General features: G+C 51.4%; 3 protein-coding genes across 4 annotated transcripts; all 3 read right to left on the bottom strand.

Moving 5' to 3' along the window:
* Positions 1-742: 742 nt before the first annotated feature.
* On the bottom strand, positions 743-5,692 carry hsd3b7 (hydroxy-delta-5-steroid dehydrogenase, 3 beta- and steroid delta-isomerase). Its single transcript, XM_057015468.1, has 6 exons — positions 5,407-5,692; positions 4,240-4,395; positions 3,053-3,161; positions 2,406-2,505; positions 2,159-2,321; positions 743-1,508 (listed from the first exon to the last, which is right to left on the bottom strand). The coding sequence occupies exons 1-6, from the start codon at positions 5,564-5,566 to the stop codon at positions 1,096-1,098; spliced, it is 1,101 nt and encodes a 366-aa protein (XP_056871448.1). The 5' UTR covers positions 5,567-5,692; the 3' UTR covers positions 743-1,095.
* A 1,078-nt stretch (positions 5,693-6,770) lies between these two features.
* Positions 6,771-19,131, bottom strand: setd1a (SET domain containing 1A, histone lysine methyltransferase). The gene is given in 22 exon segments (XM_057015443.1): positions 6,771-8,316; positions 8,398-8,535; positions 8,625-8,744; positions 8,840-8,950; positions 10,078-10,259; positions 10,357-10,711; positions 10,849-12,092; positions 12,348-12,388; positions 12,507-12,672; positions 12,763-12,796; positions 13,050-13,192; positions 13,269-13,353; positions 13,614-13,781; positions 13,878-14,386; positions 14,389-14,854; positions 14,977-16,693; positions 16,821-17,062; positions 17,183-17,313; positions 17,425-17,695; positions 17,775-17,873; positions 17,959-18,103; positions 18,945-19,131. Coding segments are annotated over 21 exon segments (6,534 nt in total). The 5' UTR covers positions 18,097-18,103; positions 18,945-19,131; the 3' UTR covers positions 6,771-8,142.
* A 716-nt stretch (positions 19,132-19,847) lies between these two features.
* On the bottom strand, positions 19,848-24,063 carry ccdc47 (coiled-coil domain containing 47). 2 transcript variants are annotated; one of them, XM_057015451.1, is made up of 13 exons: positions 23,911-24,063; positions 23,017-23,306; positions 22,791-22,892; positions 22,492-22,666; positions 22,280-22,401; positions 22,135-22,200; positions 21,864-21,965; positions 21,675-21,785; positions 21,504-21,589; positions 21,377-21,435; positions 21,194-21,303; positions 20,944-21,111; positions 19,848-20,852 (listed from the first exon to the last, which is right to left on the bottom strand). In XM_057015451.1, exons 2-13 carry the CDS (start codon positions 23,296-23,298, stop codon positions 20,772-20,774), a joined length of 1,464 nt encoding a protein of 487 aa, XP_056871431.1. In that variant the 5' UTR covers positions 23,299-23,306; positions 23,911-24,063; the 3' UTR covers positions 19,848-20,771. The 2 variants fall into 2 exon arrangements, with proteins under 2 accessions (XP_056871431.1, XP_056871432.1); XM_057015452.1 differs by lacking the exon at positions 23,911-24,063 and adding an exon at positions 23,525-23,793.
* Between the last annotated feature and the right edge of the window lie 334 nt (positions 24,064-24,397).

The following is a 24,397-nucleotide window of genomic DNA, read 5'->3' as shown; positions in this document are numbered from 1 at the left end:
GAATTCAAAAATCAGACTAAAACAGTGCAAAAACAAAGGATACCCCCCTTCCCTGTGGTTTCAGATGTTATATGTAAGAATAGGTTCGTAATTAACTACAAACAATGCCGTTGTTTAGGATAAAATGTATTTATTTTCACACAAATGTGTCATTAACAATCTCGAGCCATCGTTTATTTCGACCAGTAGGTGGCGCAATTCCGTAGCGTGACTTTTTGAAGCTGTGCACAGAGATTCAGAGCCAGTGCAGTAAATCAGGCAGCGCACAGCTGCATTGGATGCTGAACAGTCCCCATAATAGAACCAGCAGTTGTAAATAACTGCACTGTTTCCCCGTTTTTCCTTAGGCTGGGATGGAAGCCATCAGGCACCAGCAGACTTGGATGTGGGCCCAAGTTTCTTCAGTGTTTGGAGTTCGAGAAGGGGTGACAAAGGGTGTTTTCGGAGCTCATGAGTCAGGGTTTTTTCTTTTACATGGTGCTATCCGGGCGCGTTGCCACAGTTTCAAGGGAAATACCCCTGATGACGTATAAGGGCAGGTTCCTACAAGTGTGAGGACAGGGGTAGCCTCTTTGGTCTGCGGTTAATCTAGTACGGTCATATTCTCCATGGATACCGAGACGTACACAAAACAATGATCACACACACTCTGGTTGGGTCTCCAGGACTTCTAAATATTGACTGTGGTGAATCTGGCACATTCCAATGAGTTCTGAGAGGAAAAAAAAAAGCTTTTCTCTGATTCAAGTGGAATATAGCTCTTTATTAAAAACAAAGACCAAAACAAGACCACTTCGGAGAATTTCCTTATAAACATATTATCTAGAATTATGCAAAAATAGATATAAATTAGTACAACAGCCATAGTGAGTGTGTGTGAACGTGTGTTAACATCTGTCAAGCATGTGTGACGCGCTGAAACAAAAGGATCCGTAATAACGAGAAATCGAACAAACGCTTTGATTTGTTCTTTGATTTGAGCATCAAAGACGCAGCGGCGTTTAACCCTAAATATCTCTGCCCGTTTATTGAACACCGGAGGACAGATTCGTCCTTCATTTGTCCTTGGTCCGTCCTCCTCGGAGGCTTCTCGTGTCAGAGGCCTTTGTCTTTACCCTCAGCGAACGAGTCGACCCATTCCTGCGTGCGCGCTCTGCACTGGTCCCAGCTGTACAGCGGGCGGTACTGGAAGTGACGCAAGGCTTTGTCTGTGCTCACCGTGAAGGACGTGCTCACGGTGGCGTAGGTGTAGCGGTTCAGCAGCGGCGTGAAGGCGTAGACGGGGCTCAGTATCCAGCGCAGGATGTCGTTGACAATGGCGAGGAACCACAGGATCAGCAGGGGGATGCGGAGCCTCCGGAAGTTGAAGGTGGACAGGAACTGCATGTTGAAGTCCTCGTAGCTTTTGTAAGGCGATTCGTCGTAGCAGTAGAAGGCTTCGCCGCCCAGCGTCTCCGGGCGCTCCCTCAGAGCCCGGGCCGCCAGGATGTGCATCCACGCCACATTTCCTGAAAGCAGGAGGACGGAGGTCGTGAGAGGGGGCGAAAGCTTCCCTGCAACACAAACAGTTCTACACAAAAGAGCCCGAGGGAGGAGAGCTTCAGGAAAACCTGAAGTAACCTCTGGCCCAACACGTGCCCAGAGATGAATAAAGCCGGGCGTGTTCGTTGCCTCACACTGACACGGCAGCGAGTCGCCACAACACGCCACAACCACCTCGCCGCAATCGTCTGGTCCACTTGTAATAGCCCCTGTTTACGCCTTACGTTCTGCTCCGCAGACATTTGGCATTAATGCTGAGCCTCTCGAGGCGTCTGACTCACTTTAATGCAACACAAAGTTCACCAAGTAAACAACAACAGGGCGGCAACAGCGTGGCAGAAAGCCACGTTAATCCAGCTGTTGCCTGCTGGTCTGTGAATCATCTCTGAATCCTGTCAAGAGCGGTTTTGTCAATGTAACAGGAAGTTGTTGGTGTGTGATAACGGCGCTTCTGCTTTTGGTCCTTCCGGGTGTTTCTGGAGGTGGAGAGGGGTGATGACAACGGTAGCGAAGGGTGTTCGGAAGCGCCAGCAGATAATGCAAGGTGGAAGGGCTGCAGATGTGATCTGGGGGGGTGGAGGGGTGGGGTCAAAGGTCAGAGGTGCCTCCTTTTTACCTGCGTAGACGCGTCCGTGCTCGATGTGCTCCGGGACACCTTGGATGACCAGGCCTCCCCTCTGGACGCACTGCTTGTAGAAGTTCCTGATGAGCTCATCCCCGTCGCCGTAGACGCCCGTCGGCCGCAGAGCGCACGTGTACATGCGCTTACCGCCGTGGACCTGGACAGGAAACAAACGCTCTAAACTCAGATGCCAGGTTACATTCCGCCGCTGCGTCTCTCCCCCGGTGGACGAGCCGGTTACCTCGGTGCCGTTGGCTCGCAGCACCATCTGCTCCGCCTGGGCTTTGGTGAGGGGGTAGGCCATGCTGTGGCAGACGGCGTAAGGCGTGTCCTCGTTGCCCCTGAGGAGTCAAACGGTCAGAGGAATAAACAGAGGAGTTTCAGTTTACGAGGAGATTCTGCAGCCACGTTTCCGAGAAGGAATGTTTGAATTAGCCAAGGTACGCAGAGGAAAAAACCGGGGAGGAGGAGAGGCTGGAGAGGGCTCAAAACGGTCCTTTAAGGAGAGAAATCTGCTTGAATAGCAAACAATTAAATGATCGAACAAACACGAGTTGAGCCCAAATGTAAAAGCTGCTCTTAATCACGTCTGAAATCATCCCACTTCCTGCTGAAAGCAGCACTTGGCCTGATTTTTACGGTGCACAGCTCTGACTCATGCTCCAGTCCTCCTTGACTGGACGGTCGCCCCTCAACGGAGGGCTGAATCGTTTCAAAATAAAAGTGCGGAGTGCTTATCTACAATTACGGAATGTTGGGAGGAGGCTTAAGAACGATAATAACAATAATAAATCACATTTGCTCTCTAAAACTCCGCTGTTGATGATTCCAACACAGCTGCACGCGGCAGACGTGAACTGTGGGGTCAGAGGTCAAGCGCAGGTTCACCTGATGAAGTGATCCTTGTTGTCGTTGGGGCCGACCACGTGCATGCTGCTCGTGTAGATCAGGGTCGGGACGCCGCACTCCACGCAGGCCCTGAGGACGTTCTCCGTTCCTGTGGAAGCACATAACTGTTGTTAGGAGCTAGAGGACGTCTGCCTGGACACACGGGACAGGAACCTGGCCCGAGAGAGGAGATTAAGACCACACCCCCCCTCCATCTGCTCTCAATTTTCATTTAATTTTGTTTGACATTAAAATCTCTCCTGAACGCGGATTTAGAAGGACCCCGGCGGCTTTCGGGACGGGAGCCTGCGGACAGATGGAGGAGACGCCTTGGATTCCTGTGATATTTCTCAACTGGAGCAATTTTGACTCAACCGCGCTCTTCAAATGACCATAACTGGCCACATTTTCCACTTGAGATTTGGAGACTTGGAGCCTCTGAATCGCACTCAGACGTGACATTTCTCTGTCCATAAAAGGGATCGACTATAGGGGAAAAGGGGCGAGGCGGCTGTGACGGCACCACACTGCAGCTGACTCTGACAGCTGGCTGATGGCGTAAACACCTTCCGCCCCGTTGCTGAATCACCACATGGCGCCAGGACAGACGCTCGCCAGTTGTGTTCCTTTGTTTCTCCTCTGCCAGCAGTCCTGGAGTTAAAGCAGGCAGAGGAGAATCGAAGGCGTCCTCATCTGAGATACGGTAATTATGGTCTATTACTGTAGCCCCCCGATGCTACGTTTGCATACGCGCAAGCACGTACAGGCTGGAGTGAGACAAACACACATCTGTCCCTTTAATGGGCCAACGTGTAATTACAGGTTATTACTAAAGGGAGGGAGGTGCTGTTTCATTTCCAAATACCTGCAGTTTGAGATGAGCCTCAATGCTGGTGTCTAACACCAAATCAGCCATATTTATAGACAAGATCTGCTTCTAAATCTCAAATCAATTCAAGGACATTGAGATTTTAATTGTGTTTTCATTTCAGGAACCCTCTCTTCCACAGATGTCCCTTTGGTGTTACGCAACAGCGTCCTGCAAAATGTAAACCACCAGCTGATAGAAGTCCTTGAAACTCCCCCACAGCTGCAGCTTGTTTCCTCCGGTCTGTGGCGTCCCGGATGTGAGTGAGGTTTCCTCGCCATCCCTGACATTTTCCCGGACAGCTCTGCGGGAGTCTCACCATTGATATTGACGGAGTAGATGAGGGAGTCCGGGATTTTGTGCCAAACGTCCACCAAGCTGGCCGTGTGGATGATGACATCAACGCCGCGGGAGGCCTCCAGCACGCCGCTGTAGTCCGTGATGTCCCCCTGAATGACCTCCACCTTTGTTTTCTCTGAGGGGGACAGAATGGCCATCAAAACAAGACACTGTGTTCCTGAAAAGGGGCAGACTTCCTCACAAGTTACACATTAGTTTCTAAAATAGATCACTCAGTAGGTCTCAGAAAAGAACAACTCAGGTCCTTCCTGTGCCTATATGTCGAGTATATGTCGAGTTGTTCTTGTCCACGAAGGTCGTTCTTGTGTTGATTATCTCGGCTCTTCTCAGTGCTGATAACAAGGACCCACCCAGAAATGTAAAGGAGCTGGACTTTTGAACAAGTTAAAGAACGACCAGGCTCGTTGGCAACGTGACCAAAGGCAGAGGCTCATCTGCATCCTAAAACCCTTTATTCCGGGGCTTTCGCCACAGGCAGCCAATACGGATCTCTCCAGTTTCTGGTCTCTCCCTGGTCCTCAAATTGCGCAGCAACAATAACCATTGAAAGCCGAACAAAGCAGTTTTCCACCGAGGCTTCGGCTGCGCCCCCATTCCTGACGGGACAACAATGCTGTTGTTCTTGGTCACCTTATTTCCATAAAAGAAATTGTGTCTGGCTGAAAAGGAATGTTTTTCTTTTCCCTTCATTACTAAATAAAATAAAACAACGGAAAACACGCCCATGCTCAGGCCGGATAAGTGAGAGGTTATAAGATCTACCCTGCTGCAGGATATATAAGGGAGTCGCCTATCCTGGTTACAGCTGTCCTCTCTGCAGAATGACCCACAAACCACGGGGGAAACCAATGTCACACTTTTTGTCCTTCCCCAAGCAGATGTCAGCTAAAAAACAGTTCAGAATAGTGCACTGGGTTTGTTCTAAAACAGCAATATATCCAGGAATTAGACTGAAACCTTAAAGCAGAGTATAATTAACATATATCGGAATTTAAATTAATTTCTGGGGGCGGGGGAGCCATCTATTCGATCATAATATATGTGACCAGCGACTCTCCTGAGATTACAAACGTGTTGTGGATGGATTAAAGTGGTCATGAAGGCAACATCCGGAGGTTCTTCTCACCTGTGCTGAGTTCGTTCATCCGCGGATCGGGGGATTTGTCGAAGACCCGAATCTCCGTCAGTTTGTCCTCCTTCTCCAGCAAAAGCCGGACCAGGTGCTTTCCCAGGAAGCCCGAACCCCCGGTGATGAGGTAGACGAGACCCGGACGGTTGTCAGACATGCTGCGGCGCTGCGGTTCGAAGCTGCTCTCACGGAAACGCTGCCGTCGGGACTCGCTCGGAGGGCCTTGAACGCAGCACGACAGACTTGCTGCAACAGCAGCAGCAGCGGAGCGACGCGGCTCTTATATGTGCGTGGGACGCGAGGAACGCCCACGTCACACCGTAAGATAAACCCGACCAAAGTCCATATAAAAAGACAACAAGTATGAAAAGAAAAGGAGAAATTAGAACAAACTGAAGTTCTTTGAGTCACTAATCTTTGTGGAGGCTAAAAATGCTTCTCTGCTTGAGGCGAGTCTGTTATTTAGAAAAAGAAGATCCGAACATCGGCGCATATGCAGCTGCACTGGAAACTGCAGAAAATAAGAGCCGAACCAAAGATTTAGACTAAGACCCGAGAAGGGAACAGGTTCGAATATTAAATTAAGTTAATGTGGCGTTAATTCCTTCTGTAAATACGCATCGAGGCAAAAAAGATGACAAAAACTCCAGAGATCCGAAGAACCAATCATCAAACCCTGATAATAACCTCGAAACGTTGTTTGCTTCAACATTTTCCCAAGAAAAGAATCTTCCTATTTACACAAAGTATTAGTGTTGCGAAATTTGCTGCATTGGGTTTCACCAGCTAGTTTTCTGCCCGTCAGAAATACCCCCCGCTGGGTGGCATCAAAATATTGAGATAATCTCCAGGACCGCCAAAGCAGCCCCCGTTTTAAAGGCGAGAATCTTTAATAAAATAAGCTGTGTCACAATAAAACAGGCTGCTGGGGACACCAGCAGGTCACCCAGACCCGTCTCTACTGCTTCATATTAAGGTGGTTAAAATTTACCAACACGCAGAGCGAATTTCAGCACACTGCAGCTGGGTCTGTCTGAGGTTTCTTCCTGTTACTCACTTTTCAGAGCTGATTTGCTTATACCGCACATTTACCGGCACCAACCGACAATTAACAGCATCAACAGCAACATCTCTTTGATATGTGACAGACAGAACTTTGAGGGTGCAGAACCCCCCCCTCCAGGACAAATGACAGAAATCTGTCAGGTTTTCGGACACTGGTCGGTGTCACGAGGCAGGAAAAGGTGCACAGACGTAACACACACTCTGCAACTGAGGAAATCACTTTTTTTCTCCTTCCTGCCGAAGCGCCGCTCAGAGTTTCTAGTGACGTTCGCGAGACGCAGGCGAAGAAAAAAGGGTTTGTTTGTTTTTATTTAAAAAATATTTTAATGCACCATTAATAAAGGGTTCAACTCATTAATACAAGAGAAATATTGCAAATAATATTAAAATAACCAAATTAAAAGGAGAAAACAATAAAAAATAAATGAATGGAAGGTATGTACAGGTTTCCTCCTCATGGAGAAAGGAAAAAGAACAACATATTTACAGCTGAAATCAGTGTGTTTCTACGAGAAACAAACACCTCTACAATATTTACACGTACGCTCTATTTTTTTTCCTTTCATCTTTTTGTCCTGTATTAAAAAAGGGTCAGTTTGTAATGAAAAGGCTTTTCACTACAACATCAACGACGACAACGGAAATGAAAAATAACCCAACACATCTTACACATTTCCAGGGGAGAGGGGACAAAAACAAAAACCCACCCAGAGGTCGGAAATGAACGTTAAACTTTGGACGGCTCACAGAGGCGACACGAGGGGCATAAAAACGGCAAACCGCCCGCAGCCAATCACAGCCCTTCCTGCCACACAGCAAACATTAGAACGACGGCGTTGGGGGAGGGGCCACGTGTTCTGCAAGGGCGGGCGGGAAACAGGGTCTTTGTTGAACTAAAACCCAAAAGAAGGTGTTTCTTAAAACAGAGCAACAGCGGTTGTTTCTACCCACCTGTCGGAGTCGGGGCCGGGAAAAGAACTCGGACTATCTCGGAGAAAGCGAAGAAGGAGCGGCCGATCGCCGACGGACGCCACCCGAAAGGAACAAACGTCGGTCGTCCCGGATGAAAAATCGGGCGCTCGCGTAAAAAAAAAACCCCAACATTTATCTACACACGAACGCATCTTCACGCTGGGGTAAAACAGGTCGTAGGAATTCCCTCTCGTCCGCACAGGTTGGGGGCGGAGCCGTGGGGGCGCGGCGGGAAATCGGGGGTCGGCGAATTCCGCGCCGCCGGAGAAAGGCGGCGAGCCACCGCGAGAGTCGGGGTAGAACGGAACAGAACAGAACTCACACGAGGAAGTGCCGCATGGCCCGAAGGAGCCGACGGTGGCCGCCGGCGTGTTTAAAAACCCTGAATTTCTCCGTTATTCCTGTGCGTTGCCGACGTGCGGATGTTCGTGTTTGGCCGAGCGGGGTGTGGAGCCGGATGTTTATCTGTCGTTTGTGTTTTCTGTGCCTTCGTTTACACGCCGACACAGGTTTGACTCCTGCTGGAATGCATTACCTCTTTGTCTGAGAGAATAGGCCACGCCCCCTCCGAGTTTTCTTGCACGACAGTCAACGCAACCCTTCCGAGAAAGGTTAAAAAAAAAAAAAACGCGTGTCAAAGTGCAAACGTGTGTTTCTGTGTAACGGGGGGGGGGTTGTGGGGCCGGATGTAACGTTCTAGTTCAACGTTCCTCGGCAGTTCTCCGTTCCACACAGGCACGGGATCTTGTTCTCCTCCAGAGGGAACTTGTAGTCGTAGGTGATTTCTTCATTGACGGCGATGGCCTGCTTCGAGTAGATCACGATCTTCTTCTGGGACTCTATCGTGATCACCTTGGCGTAACAGTTGGGCTGGAAGGACAAACCAAAGGGACACGGGTGAGCGGCGGTCGGCGGGGGCGGGGCTAGAGGGGGCGAGGGGGGGTCACTCACGGTGCAGCAGTGGTTGATGAACCGCGCCAGGTTGCCGCACTTGGTGGCGTCTATGATGGTGTCGTGGTCCACTCTGAACAAGTAGCTGCTGCCGATGCCCTGCTGCGCGTAGCGCTTCTCGCGGTTGTCCGCCACCATCTGGTCACGTGACACACAAACACCGGTTTGAGCGCTGGTCCCAGCACCGGGAGCCTCTGGGCGCTACACAAGAACGGGGGGGGCGGTACCTGTCTGATGTTCTGACCCACGTACTCGATGACCATTTCGTCCGCTGCGATGGGCTCCATGGCGAAAAGGCCCCACTCGTGGATCCTGCTGCGACCGAACCGCAGCTTCTTCTTCCGGAACTAGAAAAAAAAAGGGCAGACGTGTAAAGAAAGACACGAGGAACCTTTTTGATCAGCGTATAAAAACTTTATAGTGGGGCTTCAACGGCCTCTACCTTCAGTTGATTTAGCTTCAGCAGGTCAGAGTCCATGACGGCCGTGGTTCCAATGACCGTGAGGAGGCGGCGCTGCTCCGACCGTCTCTCCGATAACACCCGATTGGCTCCCTGACAAGACACAGAGGGCAAAGGCTCTTATCAAAGCGTTATCGCGTGGCCTTCAACTACAGAAGAGTCGTGAAACGGCGTTGACCTTGACGTCCAGCGGCCACGTGTGAGGTGGGGGCTGAAGGGCAAAGCAGTTAGTGGGAAGTGGGGCAGAAAAAGAGAAGCTTTCGCTCTCGGTGCATCAAGACTTTCTTAAACGCTCCTCAATCCTCTGTTTGACACAATGACCTGCCCCTAATCAGACAGACAGACGCCGGCGTTGACCTTTGTCCCTGGGGACAGAGGTCGACAGCACCACTCGCTCCCGAACTCCAACTCCACCGGTTAAAGACGCCTCGCGCTGGAGACGCGTTCGAGGCTCCAGCTCAAGGTGGGAGAGATCAGGACAACTGTTAAATCCACCAACGAGGCAGAATCCCGTTGCCTCCGATCTGAAAATAGGATCCGGCACAAGTGGGAACACATGACGGCGGAATAAAAGCAGCAGCTGTTTGCAAACGGGCCCAATGTCTCGTGTTCCCACCGCCACCACCACCTCAATATGATGCAACCATGGACGGACCTTCTGGATTGAGTGGGTCCAACAGAATCCACATGGACCGATTAGAGAGACAGTTCAGTTGGAACTATCCTTCAGTGCTTTTCCTGCTCATAACTTTAATGCACACAATTCTGACGCGTAGAATGTGTAACCCTGCTAAATATAACAGCCCATACTTCCCCTCCGCAGCACGCCGCAGCATGAGCGCCGAGGCTAAAATTAACTAATCCACCTCCGACGCTTCATTTCAGCTGAATGAGAAGAACGACGGAGAGAATTCCACTGCGGACCAGGAGTGACAGATGTTCCTGTTGTTAGGAAAAGCCGTATCACTGCTCCACACCTCAACGGTCCTGTGGAAACTTACAAATCGGCCAAGTGTTGAGACACTCCTGCGGTTAATTCCCGCCAACTCGATTCCACGGAAATGTCAAACCGCTGCTGAGCAACCCATCAGGGCGGCGTTGCCAGCGTAACCCTGGCGGAGGTCATCTGGGAAGTTTCCACACTTTCCCTTAAGTTTGTTTTTTAGCAACTCTCCCAATTTTGTCACAGACCCGTTGAATGGGAAAGTGGCCGCTCTTACCGAGGTGTCGACGTTCTCCACCTCTCGTATGACCTGCTCGGGCAGGTCCAGGTCCAGGTAGACGTCCTTCTCCTTGCGACTGATGGCGTAGTAGCCCTCGCTCCTGGCACACCCGGTGACGTGCTCCCGGAGCTGCCCGCCGCCGTTCTTCTTCTTACGCCGGGGGTTTGGCAAGTTGGTCAGTGGAGCCCGGAGGTCAAGGGAAAGAGCGACACAAAACCTGGCACCTGGACTCATGATCCAGCACACAATGAATTCAATACAGGGTGTGAAGGATATCAGTGTGGTTGACCCAGTGGGTGTCGTTGAGCCAGTCAGAGGTGTGGTCGTCCTGCAGCAGCTTTTCGTACGTCCTCTTCAGCAGCATCAGGTCTTCGCCATCCAGCCCCGAGTTCCAGATGTCGTACAGGATGGTCATCTCCTCGAACTCGCTGCGGCTGTCGTACTTCAGAGCCGGCGGTTGAGGCGCCGGGACGGGTTTGGGCCACCTGTGGGCCGTCGTTAGCCCCGCCTCCTGCAGGAAGAGGCGTTCGCTCTTCCTCAGCTCTTCCACTGCCTCGTCCTCTGTGTCCGTGCTGGTCAGCTCTCCAGACTCCAGCTCTTCGACGTCAACATCTTCCTCCAAATCGGAGTCCTGCACAGGAGCAGAGGAGCAGCACCGTCACAAAGTCGCTTTAGAGAGTGACAACATTTAGGTGTGTGTATATTTCATGATTCAGTGTAAACACCACTGCAGATACACCACATGCCAAACCAAACTCTCCCGCCCACCTGTAGTTTCCGTTTCGCCTGCTTCTTGACCTGTGTTTCTTTCTGTTTTTTCGGGTGGACCTCCAGGTTTTCTTTATCTTTTCTTCTCCGCTTTTTGCTGATGTCCTTTTCAAGCTCCAAATCCCTGCCAGCTGCGCTCTTCTTCGAGGATGGAGGGAGAGGGGTGTCCTCGGCCTCACACAGCACCCCTGCTGCAGGCAGGTATTCTGCTTCTCCTCTCGATGGTACCGCCTCACCGATGACCTCCTCTGGTGCTTCGAGCACACCAGAAATAGTGTTGAGGTCTGCTGGGAGCAACACAGAGTCTTTGGCGGATGTCCTTTTGGTGCCGGAGGGCGTCGTGGGAACTGGGGGTTTGCAGTAGTTGTGCTCCATGAGGACAATTACACCCTCAGGACTGACGACCGAAGCGAGTGACTCTGGCGAGAAGAGACTCTCTTCCATCTTCTGCTCCTCGGCCTCGTCCGACGTCTCCGTCTCCTCCGAGTCCCCTGCGTCAGGGTCCATTTTCAAGGCCACGTCAGCCAACACTGACAGATCAGCAGTGGAAGCTGAGGCGAGCTGCAGGAGGCTCGATGCCCCCATTTGCTCTCTGAGTCTCAACCTCTGCTCGCTTTCCTCCTCATCATCTTCCTCCCTGAGGGAGTGACAGGAAGAAGCAGACAAGCTGGTCGTCCGAGGCCGGCCTCTGGACCGTTTGTTGACGGGAGTTGGAAGTGGAGCCTCCTCAAAGGCCATCCTGCACATGGACGCGTGGTCAAGGGGGAGGTTCTGTACAGTGCGGCACACCATAAGAGGAGGAGCAGAAGATCTGGCGGAGTCTTTGCCCGCAGCACGTTTCCCAGAAGCCTTGGCGAGGCTCGTCTGAGGAGAAACAACCTTTTTGGACTCGTCGGCGTTTTGGTTTCGTCCTGGCGAGGGTACAATGAGGGCATTGCCTTCACCTGGTTTGGAAGCAAAGGGAAGGAGCTGAATGCCTTGAGTGGGGCGAACTGGGGGGGCGGGGGATTCTGTGGACCTGCCGGAGGAGAGGGCAGATTCACCCAGAACCTGGGGAGATGGCGACAGAGGCGCTGCTGGCAAAGGCGTTTTACTGTCGTGTTCCGCTGTGGAGAACGAGACCGTCTTCCTGCGTTTCTTAAGAGGGGGGACGAGAACGACGGGGGATGACGGGCGAGGGTACGGTGGCGATGACGGACGCTTGGGAGGTGCTGCCGTCTCTGCTTTACTGGTTTTAGCTTCATCTGTGAGAGAGAGAGAGAGAGGGGTGACTCCACCAGAACAGAATGTGATGAACAAAGCAGACCCAAAACAACAGTTGGACTGATGTGGCAGAGAGTGCTCCAGCCAACACAACTCCAAGGGAAATGACTGTTTCTGTTCAGGGTTGGTTGTGTTAACGGTCTCTATCGTGGTGTATTCAGCACGAGACGTATGATAAGACTCTGTGGTATATAAAATCATTTGTGAATTGTAGTCAATAAAGCCGTAAGACTGACCTGTTTTGAGCCGAGCCAGAGAGCCCGAGGACAGCTTTTCTCTGAGGGGAAGAAAGAACAAGAAAAAAAGCACTGAATGAGCAATAAAGACCCCAAAACGGTATGAGATGGTTTAACTCAGCTGGAATAAAAACACCAGACCCAATTAGAACCCCATACCTGTCAGTCGTGCTGTCCATAGTCGACTCATCCATACTGTCCACACTATCAGCTCTCTCTCCTTCCTCTTCATCTTCAGACGATGAAGAGGATGAGGACTCTGAAGAGGAAGAGCCCTCAGAAGAGGAAGAGAGGCTCTCGTCATCGCTTTCAGCACTGAGGGCATCTATTAAAAAAAGAAACAAAAACGTCCTTATTGACTGCTTTACTGTTACAGGGATTGATAACCATAATAGGATTAGAGGTTTTGATTTACCATCAGAGTCTTTATCACTCCCATCTTCCTCATCCTGCAAACAAGTATAAACAATGTTGTGGTGAAATGGTGCCACCTAGCGGCCAGGGCAGGCAGCAGCAGGATTATGATTCAGAAAGCTTAATTCTCGTTTAACAAAATCCTGCGGCTTTCGTAAGCATATTTAGAAATATTGCTTTTCGAGATACTTAAATGATGGATCAACGTCAAAAATAACTAATAAAAATCCCTCTGAATCTCACATTTATTCATCCTGCTAAACACAAACAAGGACTGTTGTCACACACCTTTTCTGATGAAGAGCCGTCTGATGTTTCCTCGCCCTCGCTGCCAAGCTCCCACGGTTTCCGGCTCCTCGGCTTCTTTTTCCTCCTCTTAATGGCCATTGCCGCTCCACGCCGGTCTGCCTCAGGTATCCTTCCCTCCGCAGCTGGAAAACAGGTCAACGGTTCAGACGATGAACAGGGTGATCTACGATGTGGAATGGTTTATGTTCAGCTCCAAACCTTCATCGTCCTCGTCTGGTGGGGTCGAGGGTCGCGGCCGTTTCATGTCTCCCTCTTCAAGATCCAGAGGCTCTTTCCTTTTCACCTGAAAAACCCCCCAAAGACAGGAGAGCAACGTCAAACGGTCATTCAACAGGATCACACACTTTAAACCCATACAGCAACTGTTATTGATCAACCTTCTAGATCTGTTCCTGCGAGTCAATGAAACAATAAACTATAATTAGAGCGTATTAACACATCTAGTTTCGACGTGAGGTCATTACATTCAGGTCTATGCTGAATAAATACAACACAACTGTAACAGATGTAAAGGCGGAGATGTGGACGCAGGTCAGAAATCACCTTAAATGAGGGTAATCGCAGCGCTCCTCGGAGTGAAAATCCTTCCATCCCACCACTCTTTGCCCAATCCAAAAGAGACATGAGAGGCTCCCGAGGGCGGCTGACCTTTTCCTCTTTCTTCTCATCGTCTCGTAAGGCGGATACTCCCCTGACCATCGTCTGGAAAGGCTGCAGGAACATTTTTAACCATTTTGTTTAACCTGAATGACACAACGACCCCGATACCCTGCACGAGTGCGCCCGTGGGGGGGCTTCCCGCCTCACCTTGGCCTTGGTCTCTTTCCTTTCCCACCACTCGTCAAAAGTTGCAAAGGCAACATTCTCCACCATTTTGCGGTTTAGGTCCCTCTGCATGATGTTCTTCATTTCCTGGATGAGAGCGGCCAGGGCCAACTGCACCGTGGCTTCGTGCGGATTGTCAGCCAGCAGGGGGAGCTCCTCCCCCGGGGCCCTGTATTCACTCCCGTCCTCGGGGAGCATGGTGCCATACCCCGGCGGGGGCATGTAAGAAGTGTAGTGCGGTGGCAGGACATGTGGAGGCCAACCAGTATGGGGAGGTGGGATGCCATGGTGTGGAATGGGTGGTATCTGAGTGTTGTGGGGGTCAGGGTACGGGTAGGGCATGTGAGGAGGCATGTAGCGATGGTCTTGGTCATAATGAGAACCTGCACCGCTTCCCTCTTGGTCCATGTAGGGGTGGTGTGCATGTGGTGGTGGCATAGAGTGCAGATGGTAGGAGGAGTAGTCTGCCGTGGCGGCCTCCCCCGGCCGGGGGTGTTGTTGGTTGACGACAGCCGCATTTGGTGAAGGCGACTCAGCATGTGGGTCTGCATTTGGAAGGACATGGGAGTCCCACCACTGTACTGGTTCATCAGCTCCATGGAGGAGGCATAGTCGTACATTTGGTGGGGAATTGGAGGGGGATACTCGGGGTGCAGATCCATGTGAGGCAGAGGCGGAATCCCTGGGGGAGGCGGGGGCTGGAGGGAGTAACCAGGCGGGGGCGGAGGGGGCAAATGAGGAGGGTAAGAAGGCATTGCAGGATGCATGGAGGTCCCAAAGTGCTGTGAGGACTCAGAAATGGGTGGAGGTGAGGATGACGGCTCCGTTGTCTGGGACGGTACGGCCGCCTGGGATGAAGAGGGCGAGGATCCCGCTGAGGGCTGGTGGCTGGTCGTTATGGCGGTCTCTCCTTCATCGTCCGAGATCTCCATGTCTTCTCCAGAAGAATGAGGGGAGGCCTGAAAGAGCAGAGCACAATCTTTTAATTAAAAAAAGACAGGATTACAACGACGTTAATCACCACTGCCACTCAATGTTGAAAAAGAGCCACATTTTAGGCAAATAAAGGGAACCGGGTTACCTGAGTCTTTCCGTTGAACGGTGGCGTGTGCGCTGCTGCCACGCTCGGTGTTTCAACAGCACTGGCCTTTGGAGAATCCTCCTTAGGAGCTACAGATCCAGGGGGGACAGCCTGAGGGTCGGACTCCTCTGGGACATTGGTGGAAAAGGTAGAAGAGGACGCGGCGGCTGCAGTCAGAACAGCTGGACTCTTCCTACCTTCTCCCTCCTTCTTCCCTCGGTGCCCTTCTCTGTCTCTTTCCCCTTTTCGCCTCTGCTCCTTGTCTCCAACTTCTCCTTCTTCGCCGCCAACTTTCTGCTGTCCCGCCCCCTCGCCCGACCCACCCCGTCCCTCTCGGCCATCCCCCCGTGAGCCCCGGAGTCTCTCCTCTCTGCGGTCTTCCTCGTCTTCCTCATCGGAAGCGAGGAAAGAGAATTTAGCCTTTTGTTCTTTTAGGAGCATCTCGATGCGAGAGTCAAGGCTGCCGCTGTGGTAGACGAATGGTAGGCTCTCATTGGTCGAATCGGGCTCTGGGGAGGACGAGTCACGCTGAGCAGGAAGCGGAGAGCTGGAGGAGGAGGGAAGGTGGTGTGGAAGAGAGGTAGAGGAGGGGGAGTTGGAGGAGGAAGCAACAGATGTGTGGGGCGGAGAGGAAGGTGGGGGTGTCTTTGGCGGTGCAGGTGGTGTGCTTGGACGGCGCTTAGGTTTTGTCCACTGCTCGCCGTGGGGCGCGTTGTCTTGGTTGAAGTCCAGCGTCCCGAGTGTCTCGGCTACCGCTGCTGCAATGACTGAGGCTGGTGGGAGAGGAGGCGGGGGCGGGGGCGGCGGGGGCAGAGCGCCGTGCTGACCAGATTTATCAGCGCTTACTGGAGGTAGAGAGCCTCTCTCGGCGGAGTTTGTGCCCCCGACATGGCTCGAAACGTCCAATCCCTGAGGAAGGGCTGGTGCAGGCTCTTTGGAAGATGAGTATGTGGAGTAGGAGGAGGGGGGAGGAGACATGCTGTTGGACGAAGACCGGTAAGAGTTTGAATTGTACCTTGGGTCAGAGCTGTTGGAGTAGTCGCTGTCCCTGTCCCTGTCCCGATCCCTCTCCCTCTCTCTGTCCCGATCCCGGTCCCGGTCCCTGTCGCGGTCTCTGTCCCTGTCGTGGCTGCTTCGCCTGCGGCTGCTGCTGCCGTGGTGGTTGTGAGAGTGGTGGTGGTTCCGGTGTCTGTGGTGGCTGTGTTCGCCGGATCGGGAGCCCAAGCTGTCTCGTCGGTAGCCCCTTTCATCCCTGCGATCCGAGTGGTGATGGGAATGATGGGAATGGTACTTAGAGGAAGAGTTTATGTCTTGCTGGTGATGGTAGGACGACCTTCTCGGGCCAATCCCCCCCGAACTGTAGCGCCCCCCAGATTCTCTGTCGCGTTCCCAGTCTCTGTCTGACATAAGGGGCTGGTCGTACTGGTTGGAGAGAGGTGGCGGGGGCATGGGCGAGTGGTGTGTGATGTGTGGCCCAGGGCCTGCAAAGTTAGGGTATGGGGGGAAGCACGGTGGCTCACTGGGACGGTATGATGGGGTGGGTGGGTACATGGGCCGACCTCGGTGATACACCGACGGTTCCTGTGCATCCTCAGAGTAGCGAGACACTTTGTATCCTCCAACTGTGGATGAGACTGCGGAGGATGAGGAGGAGGAAGGTAGCATGTCCTGAGGTGGGTAACCGCTGCCCAAAGTGCTGCTGTTGTAACCAGGATGCCTACAAGACACGCAACAAGTTGGTTTTTTTAAGCTACCCGTTCAAGGCTCCAAGCAAAATGTGAGAAATATGCTAAAAAACATGCTGAGGAATTATAAACCAATCGCTCTACACTTTAGACATTAACCTGCCACCGGTGTAGCCTGAATCTTGGGAAAAAGGAGTCCCAGATCTGGAGCTGTAAGGTGTTCCTCCACCTCCCTGAGACGAAACGGCGGCGCCTGTAATGGGGGGAGTGGGTGTGTCCAGACGCTGATCGCTGTAACCAGTATCCCCAGAGCAAGGGGTAGCATTTCCTGATGAGAGCGCTTGGACACCTGCCGCCAAAACAGCCAGGTCGCTGGAGAGCCGACGCCGGATATCTGACGACTGCACACGTGAACAGAAGGTTTGAAGGTTTTAGCGGCGGCCTATTTTACTTCAAATGGGATAAAACTTCAGAAAACGCCCAATAACCTGCGATACACCGATTTCGTTGGGGTACAGTACCGTGTCGGACGTTGGCTGCGTCGGGGTCTGGGGCTGGACGCTGTCCGCCAAGGCTTTGCCTCCCAAGGGCACCGTTTGAGGAGTGTATGACCCATTTACTATCAGGTCATAATACTTCTGCCTCTGTTGGCCTGGGTCAAAGAGAGGCAATGAGGAAAATAATGTGTCGTTAATAACGTTTACATACGTTTCACCTCGAGATGATTGGATGGAAACGCAGCAGATTATGAGTGCGAGCTTACCTTTAATATCGAGCTGAGCATGAATGATGTTACCCATGACGGAGGTATTGTGCAGCTGTTTGACCGTGTCCTTGGCACCTCTGGTGCTGGTGAACAACACCCGAGCCAAGCCCAAGTGCTTCTTGGTCTTGGGGTGAAACAAAATTTCCATCTCTTCCACCTCCCCGAACTTGGCACACATGTCTGCCAGGAAAGGCTCTTTAATGTTGTCATTGAGTCGAGCAAATGTCACCTCCTTGAGAGGAATAGGGCCCACGTAAAACTCATCGAGCTGTCAGAAGAGAAATGACGTTAGAAATAAATCCGACAGACGGAAACGGGAGAAAGTACCTCTTCCTAGGGATTCTTACCTTAAATTTTGGCACTGGCAAGGATAATTCTGCATACCTGGACCATAATCTCCGGGGTCTCGGGTCCCGCAAGTCGCCCACGGGAGGAAATCCAGAGTCCTGAAATATTGTAAAAACTGTAGCCCGAGCATTTTGTTTTTGGACGTGAATGTGCCAACTTTAAAGAACGTGGAAATGAGCTTACTGGCACGCTGAAATGCACTCCATCGTATCGGTAGATCTTCTGTGAGACCCGGCGGATGATTGGGTCCTGGACAAGTTTGTAGCTCTTCCACTGCAAACTGACAGCTTTCTGTGTTTCTGCCCCACCGTCTGGATCCATCCTACAACTGGGAGCGACAGGGAAACCATCACCCAGGGGTCTCCGGAACCTCGGGCACAACACAGCGCAGCTTGAGAAGACGGCCTGTTTTAGCCAAATATTGATCCCAACTGCTGCTGCGGTGACAGACAAACTCCGGCACATCTGCTAAACTGACTCCACGGTAACCAAACAACGACCTGCGTCACATCACACACGGCACCGCATAAACTTCACCAACCGCTGCCTGTCATTATTGTCTCGGAAGCGCCTAGAAGGAGGAAAATAACCATAATAGCCGCGATGCACGTAGCGTTAGCCAAGATGCTGCGTCTTGTCAAAACAATGAGACGTGTTACGTCACTGGCCAATTAGTTCGGATAGCAACTTGCTAGCTGCACCAGCATAAAACAAACACACCGTTTCCGGGCGCTTCACGATAGCAGCATTTATGCTCCAAACTCGTCCGTGGGGAACATGGAAATCGTTAGGATCACGACCGACAAAGTATAAATACTACAGGCTTGTGCACTCCTTTAGCTATTGCAAGTTAACGCACCCGCTGGCTAATGCTAACTAGCAAAAGCATCGCATTAACAGTTGGGGTTCTAATCGTGTTGCCCTTCCGCCCGCGTAAACACCACATATCGGTTCCGTGTGTGTTGTGCGCCATGCGTTGCACATCGACCGACCCGCATAGCTCCAAATTTGCCCACAATTAAACCCCACCGCAACAAAACCTACTGCCCGCTCATCCGAAAGTAGCAGCCCGCCGCTCAAGTGTAGGCAGCTCCAGCCAGGCCCGGGAGACGAACAAGAAAAACACAGGCTCCCTCACAGAAAACACACATCTCCGACTCCGCACTTACGCAAATCCGGCCAGTCAAATCGGTGCCGCTATCATTCCGACACTCCGACGATGCAGTAACGCGCTTTTGCTCCCGTCAAAGCCACTGCTTTCCTTTAGAAATACCTATATTGTTCAGAGAGCCGCCATCGCGTAACCAACCTGAAAACCTCGCCTGTTCTCCATCAGCGTACGCGAATGCAGGCTGCCGTTTCCGATCGGCACTTTCTCCACAAACCCCAACTGGAAATTAAATCCTAACTCTCTGTTTGGCATTTATAAAGTTAAAAATAATGAGGGATAAAGTGTGCTTTAATATGCCGAACGACCGTTTATTAAAGATGTCTTTGTTTTGTATGCTTAAAAAGTACGTTTGAATCTGCGTTTCCCAACCGAATCTAAAGAAAGTACAAATTACGGGCACAGGAACTGACGTTGCGCCCCCTAGAGGTAGAGCGGTGAACTGCATGTTGCGGTCTGCTTCTGTACTTTAGGGCAGACTTTTCTAATATTTTACACAGCATGAAGTAGACTTAAAACATTTGGAGGTGTGCTAAAAAAAATTAAGTGAAAGAATTAAAGCAATAAACAAGACCCCCTGAAGATTCAATTACACACTTGAGCCTGGCACAGATCTTTTAATTTATAGAAGATATTTAACATTTCTTTGTTTGAAGCTGCAGCATCTCCTTGTGCACGTCAAGTGATATTTAAACGCGTTGTGGTCTCATACAGCAACCATGCATCCTGCGTTTGCGCTGCAAAATGAGCATTTTAAATATTCAATGGGAGCCAAGTGAACCTGTCACTCCCCGAGATTCTTATTGTTGGCAGTGAACCAGCAAGATTATGGTTTTATTGCATATAAATTAAATTTACGACAATCCAAAGGCTAAAATGCAAACCACACCAACAGACAAGAGTATACAGCACAGGCAAGCAAGTCACTTGTGTTTTTTATTGATGTTAACGTGGGGATTAACTGCAAAACAGTTGATATAAACTTTACATCTGAATGGACGCAGCCATTTGAGCTCCTCGGCCAGAGTGGGGCAACTAAATTTAGCTCGGACGTAGATGGTCTGCTCAGGTTAAAATTAGCTTCAACTGTTTTGGGCCCACTTTGCTGCACATCTGTCACTTTTAAGTGTTGCGTAGGGCGGCGCCGCGCCCAGCGTCTATCACAATTTCCCTTTCGGCTCAGAAGAATCAATCTAATCTGGAATCAAAGGCACACGGCAGAAGGTTCCAACAGGCTCCAGTGCATTTTATTAGATTTGCTCAGGTCTTCATGAGAAACAGGCTGCAAAAAACAATCTCATAGAAGATATAAATAAAGAAATAGTGTATTATATTAATCACACAAATCCAATATTATCACAATAGTTCCGTTCCAAAATGTGTCTGAATACCAAAACATAGTGTTCCTGTCCGAGTGGAAAAGGCTCGTGAGCCGCTCGGGTCTGTCGGAATCGGCTCCGTAGAAAATGGCGCGAGATGTGGCTACAAAGCTGTACTTATCCGACGCCACGGAGCGAGCGGAGCCGCGCCGTCGGCGAGCATCAGAGGCAGTGGGGACACACACCCGGAGGCACAGATGTGTTTGCAGCTGGATCGGCTGTGGGGAGGAGCGGGGAAGCAAACAAACAAACACCTGAAGGGAACGTCGATGGCGTCGTCCCGATTCCAAAAAGGTTCAGATGCTGTGCGAGCTGCGGCCCGTGGGGGGGGGGGGGGGTCGTGGGCAGCTGGAAAAGGATGATCCGCACCGATGATCCGATTTCGCACAGCACTCGAACGTTTGTTGCGATCGGGGGGGGGGGGTGGGGGCGGCGACCGCCATCGCCGCTCACATCGCCTTCACTTTGATTTGCTTCATCTTCATCTGCTTCTTCTCCATCTTCTTCTGCTCCCGTCGCTGAGCCGCCTCCTGAACACAGAACACAAGAGCGGTTTTAGGCCGGGCGCCGCTCACTGGGGGGCTGGACGCTCCACGTGATCCGAACGGGCCCTTTCCAGACCTCCATGCGCCGCTGCCTCTCGGGGTCCTCCTCATTCATGATCCTCTCTTTCTCGGCCCTCTTCTTCTCCTCCCGGCGGGTCTGGGCCGCCTCCTGGCGCTGAGCGTGCGTCTGTTTCAGGAAGTTCTCCTCCACGCGGGCTCGGTTTCTGTCGGCCTTCTGTTTTCCCTGAACGCAGGAGGACACAGTGAAGGCGGCGCCGCCCCGTGGAGGGACGCCGGTATCGGGGAGAACACGAGGAGCTGCTCACCTCTCTGTTCAGACGGAGCTTCTTGACCTTGTCGATGCTGTAGATCACCATGTTCATGAGGGGCAGCAGAGAGTCCATGTCTTTGGGAGATGTGTTGCCCATGCCAGGCACTACACCAGGAAGCAAACGTGCGTTTAACTCTTTGTGGGGCTCACGAGGGCAGATTTTACCGAGAATATTCACCATTGAATGTAAACAGCAGTGTCTTCTTGGTCTCGGGCAGCTTCAACGGCTGTCCCTCTCTGCAAAAGGACATGAAGATATGACTGAATCCATGGAAAGAAGGGGAAAAAAAAGAGGAATCTCTTACTCTTGCATAATCTTTGGACCAGAAAATTGGTCCGAAAAATGGATGGACTCGATCTTGTCGGCGTTGTTTGTGATGTAATGCACCATCTGCAGACGTAAGCAGAAAGAGGAGAGGCCTGTTTATCATCTCTGGGTGGCGAGAGCGTCCGGCAGAGCGCAGGAAGACCTTTACCTTGTTGTCCATCACGCCATCCGTCACCTCCCCCATCTCACTCAGAATAGCCAGAGAGTCTGGGAGCCCGTACTTGGACCCGGACTTCGGCTTGTCCCCGCAGAACTCGCTCTACGGACACACAGGTGAGTCACAACAACACTGAAGGCACCCCGGGCTGCACCGGTGGACACGTTGCAGAATATTTACCAGGTCCTGCATCTCCTTCTGCAGTCGGGCCATGGACTTCTTGGTACCAACAGCAAAGACAAACGTGTCCATGTCGTCATCATTAAGAGTCACTTTGATTTGCTGCAGACAGACGGAGGGACGGAAGGGCGGGGCCGTTTTTAAACCACAACAGCCATTTAAAGAGCCGATAGAGGAATACACTAAATCATGGTGGCATCGAGCGGAGATGAGCTCAGCGCTCCTCAAAGAGCCCGACATGGAACACACTCAGCTTCATCGCTTTACGCACCACTTGATCACAGGCGGGCCTCATCATCCTGGCCAGAACATTGAGGAGGTCCTGCCTCTTCAAGAACTACAACAAACAGGGAGAGCCATGGTCAGAGCGGACGACTCAGGCGACACCCTCGCGTCTGGGGCACATCCCATCGTACCTTGAGCTGAATCAGCATGCCCTCGCAGCACACACGTCCGGAGCACCACAGGTTATAGATGTGCTCATTTTCCTGGTTCAGCTTCCCGGTGCTCACGGCTTCTTTGCTGGTGCCGTCGTCACCTGTGGGCAGCAGTTTAACACGGTACTTCTGTGCGCTCCAGCCTCACGGTCGGAGCCGGAAGCGTCTGCTCGACAGCTGGAAGGACTCACCCACGAGTGCAAAGTTGCTCTCCAAGAGTTCCCTGTGCGAGCTGAACCAGGAGTGGGCCAGGCGACCGTTCTTGTTCTTGCCGATAATGTAGTTCATGATGTACGCCAGCAGGCCCGTCACCATCAGGATCTCCATGTAATAACTCTCCCAGCTGTTCTGGAGATGAGCAGGAACCTGCAGAGACGCAGCAGTCAGGGGGATAACCGCCGCCGTGGACATCTGGCACGTTTCCTCTCGATGGATTTGATGAGTTCGTGTGAGGAAACGGGTCAGTTTAAAGCGCCAAAACCTGTTTTACCGTGTGGATTATGAGGGGGTCCTTGGTGGAGTGACTCGTCTTCTCCATGTCACCGATCCCTTCAAATTCCTCCTGGTCATATTTGTTGTACATGTCTTGATCCTGGGGAAACATTAATGTCACATTTCTATCCTAAACATCATAGACAGATGGCCAAATGCTACAATCCAGTGAGAGAATACGAATATTTAGCTGTAAAATAACCACATCACGACATTCTACCTACCTGATTTTCTGCGTCTTCAAAACCGTCCTGGCCATCTTCTAGTTCCACAGTAGCTTCATCTTCATCCTCTTCAGGCTGCGGCGGCGACGCGCGGGGTGGAGGAGCCGTCTCTGGCTCGGGTTGGGGGTCGTCGTTCATGTCTTCGAACTCGGCAAAGTCGTTGTCGTCGAAGTCCACGATGTCCTCGCCGTCATCAAAATCATCGTTGTAGCGTCCGCTGCAGACAGGGACGGCCAGGAGGAAGAGGAGCGCGGGGATCAGGAGAACCGCTGCTCTTCGCATGGTGGGTCCTGAAGAGACAAGCAGTGGGACAAACATCAGTCCAAATGATCTCAGAAGATCGGTGAACATGTTCCACTGCTCCAGCTTCAGGTCTTCAACAGGTCAGCCCGGAAAACCTGGAAATATCCATGTGTCAGGGTTAAGATAAAGCTGCTCTTTACCCAGATAAACTTAAACAGATAAACAGAGCAGCACCACTGGGGGAGGCTAATCTCATATTAAGTACCATATGTGGGCGAATCCGCTGATGAATCGATTTGTAAGCTGTGGCTAGCAACACTAACTTTAGCCAGCGACTTTCTGCCAGCTCAACCTAAAATAAAAGGTCATCGGACATGCGAGGCTGCTCCAAAAGCTCTCGATTGAAGACGAACGTGTGTTCACATTCTCACAAATGACGACTTTAATCCCAGAGCCAACCCTCCACCACCACTTGCTCTGTAGCACTTAGCCAACCTGACGTTAGCATGCTAACGGTGGCTAACTGTGGAGCAACTTCAAGTCGGTGGAGACCACGCAAACCATGGACGCAGAACGATTATTTCCGACGAGAAAACCACAGCTTGCGGTGTATGTCTCGGTCAAATGTTCTACATTATTTAAATTCCATACCGGAGGAACTAGAGTCAGAAGAAACGGAAAGCTGGCTGAACTCTGGTCGCCTGAGCTGTCCTTGTCACGGTGTTGCTCACCTCCCAATAAGGGACGCCGGGATTGGCTGTTCAAACGGGCTGACGTCACCATCCCAAACGCTTCATGTTATTATAGGGGGAGAGAAATAATGACGTCGAAGAGACAAAAAGTGAGTAAAAAGCACCCTAAATATCTTTGGAACTGCAAACAAAAGCAGTTCCTTTACCCGGGCTTCATCCTGCCTCTGGCCCATATCCCCACTCAAATAGACTATTAAATTTAAATATATATTATCCAGCAGGTTTGTGCGCCTTGCATTTCACGCAGATCGAAGCACAGAGAATAACAAGTTTCATTTTTCATGTCTTACCTTGTATTTACATTGACTGTCTTTGCAATGTGTCAATTGTTTGAATTGAATATTTAAAGAATTGCAAAAACAGAATTAATCCTGTTCAGAACGCCG

This window comes from Takifugu flavidus, chromosome 18 (genome assembly GCF_003711565.1).
Source record: "Takifugu flavidus isolate HTHZ2018 chromosome 18, ASM371156v2, whole genome shotgun sequence".
In the NCBI taxonomy this organism is placed as follows: Eukaryota; Metazoa; Chordata; class Actinopteri; order Tetraodontiformes; family Tetraodontidae; genus Takifugu; species Takifugu flavidus.
This window is presented reverse-complemented; position numbering and strand designations above follow the sequence as displayed.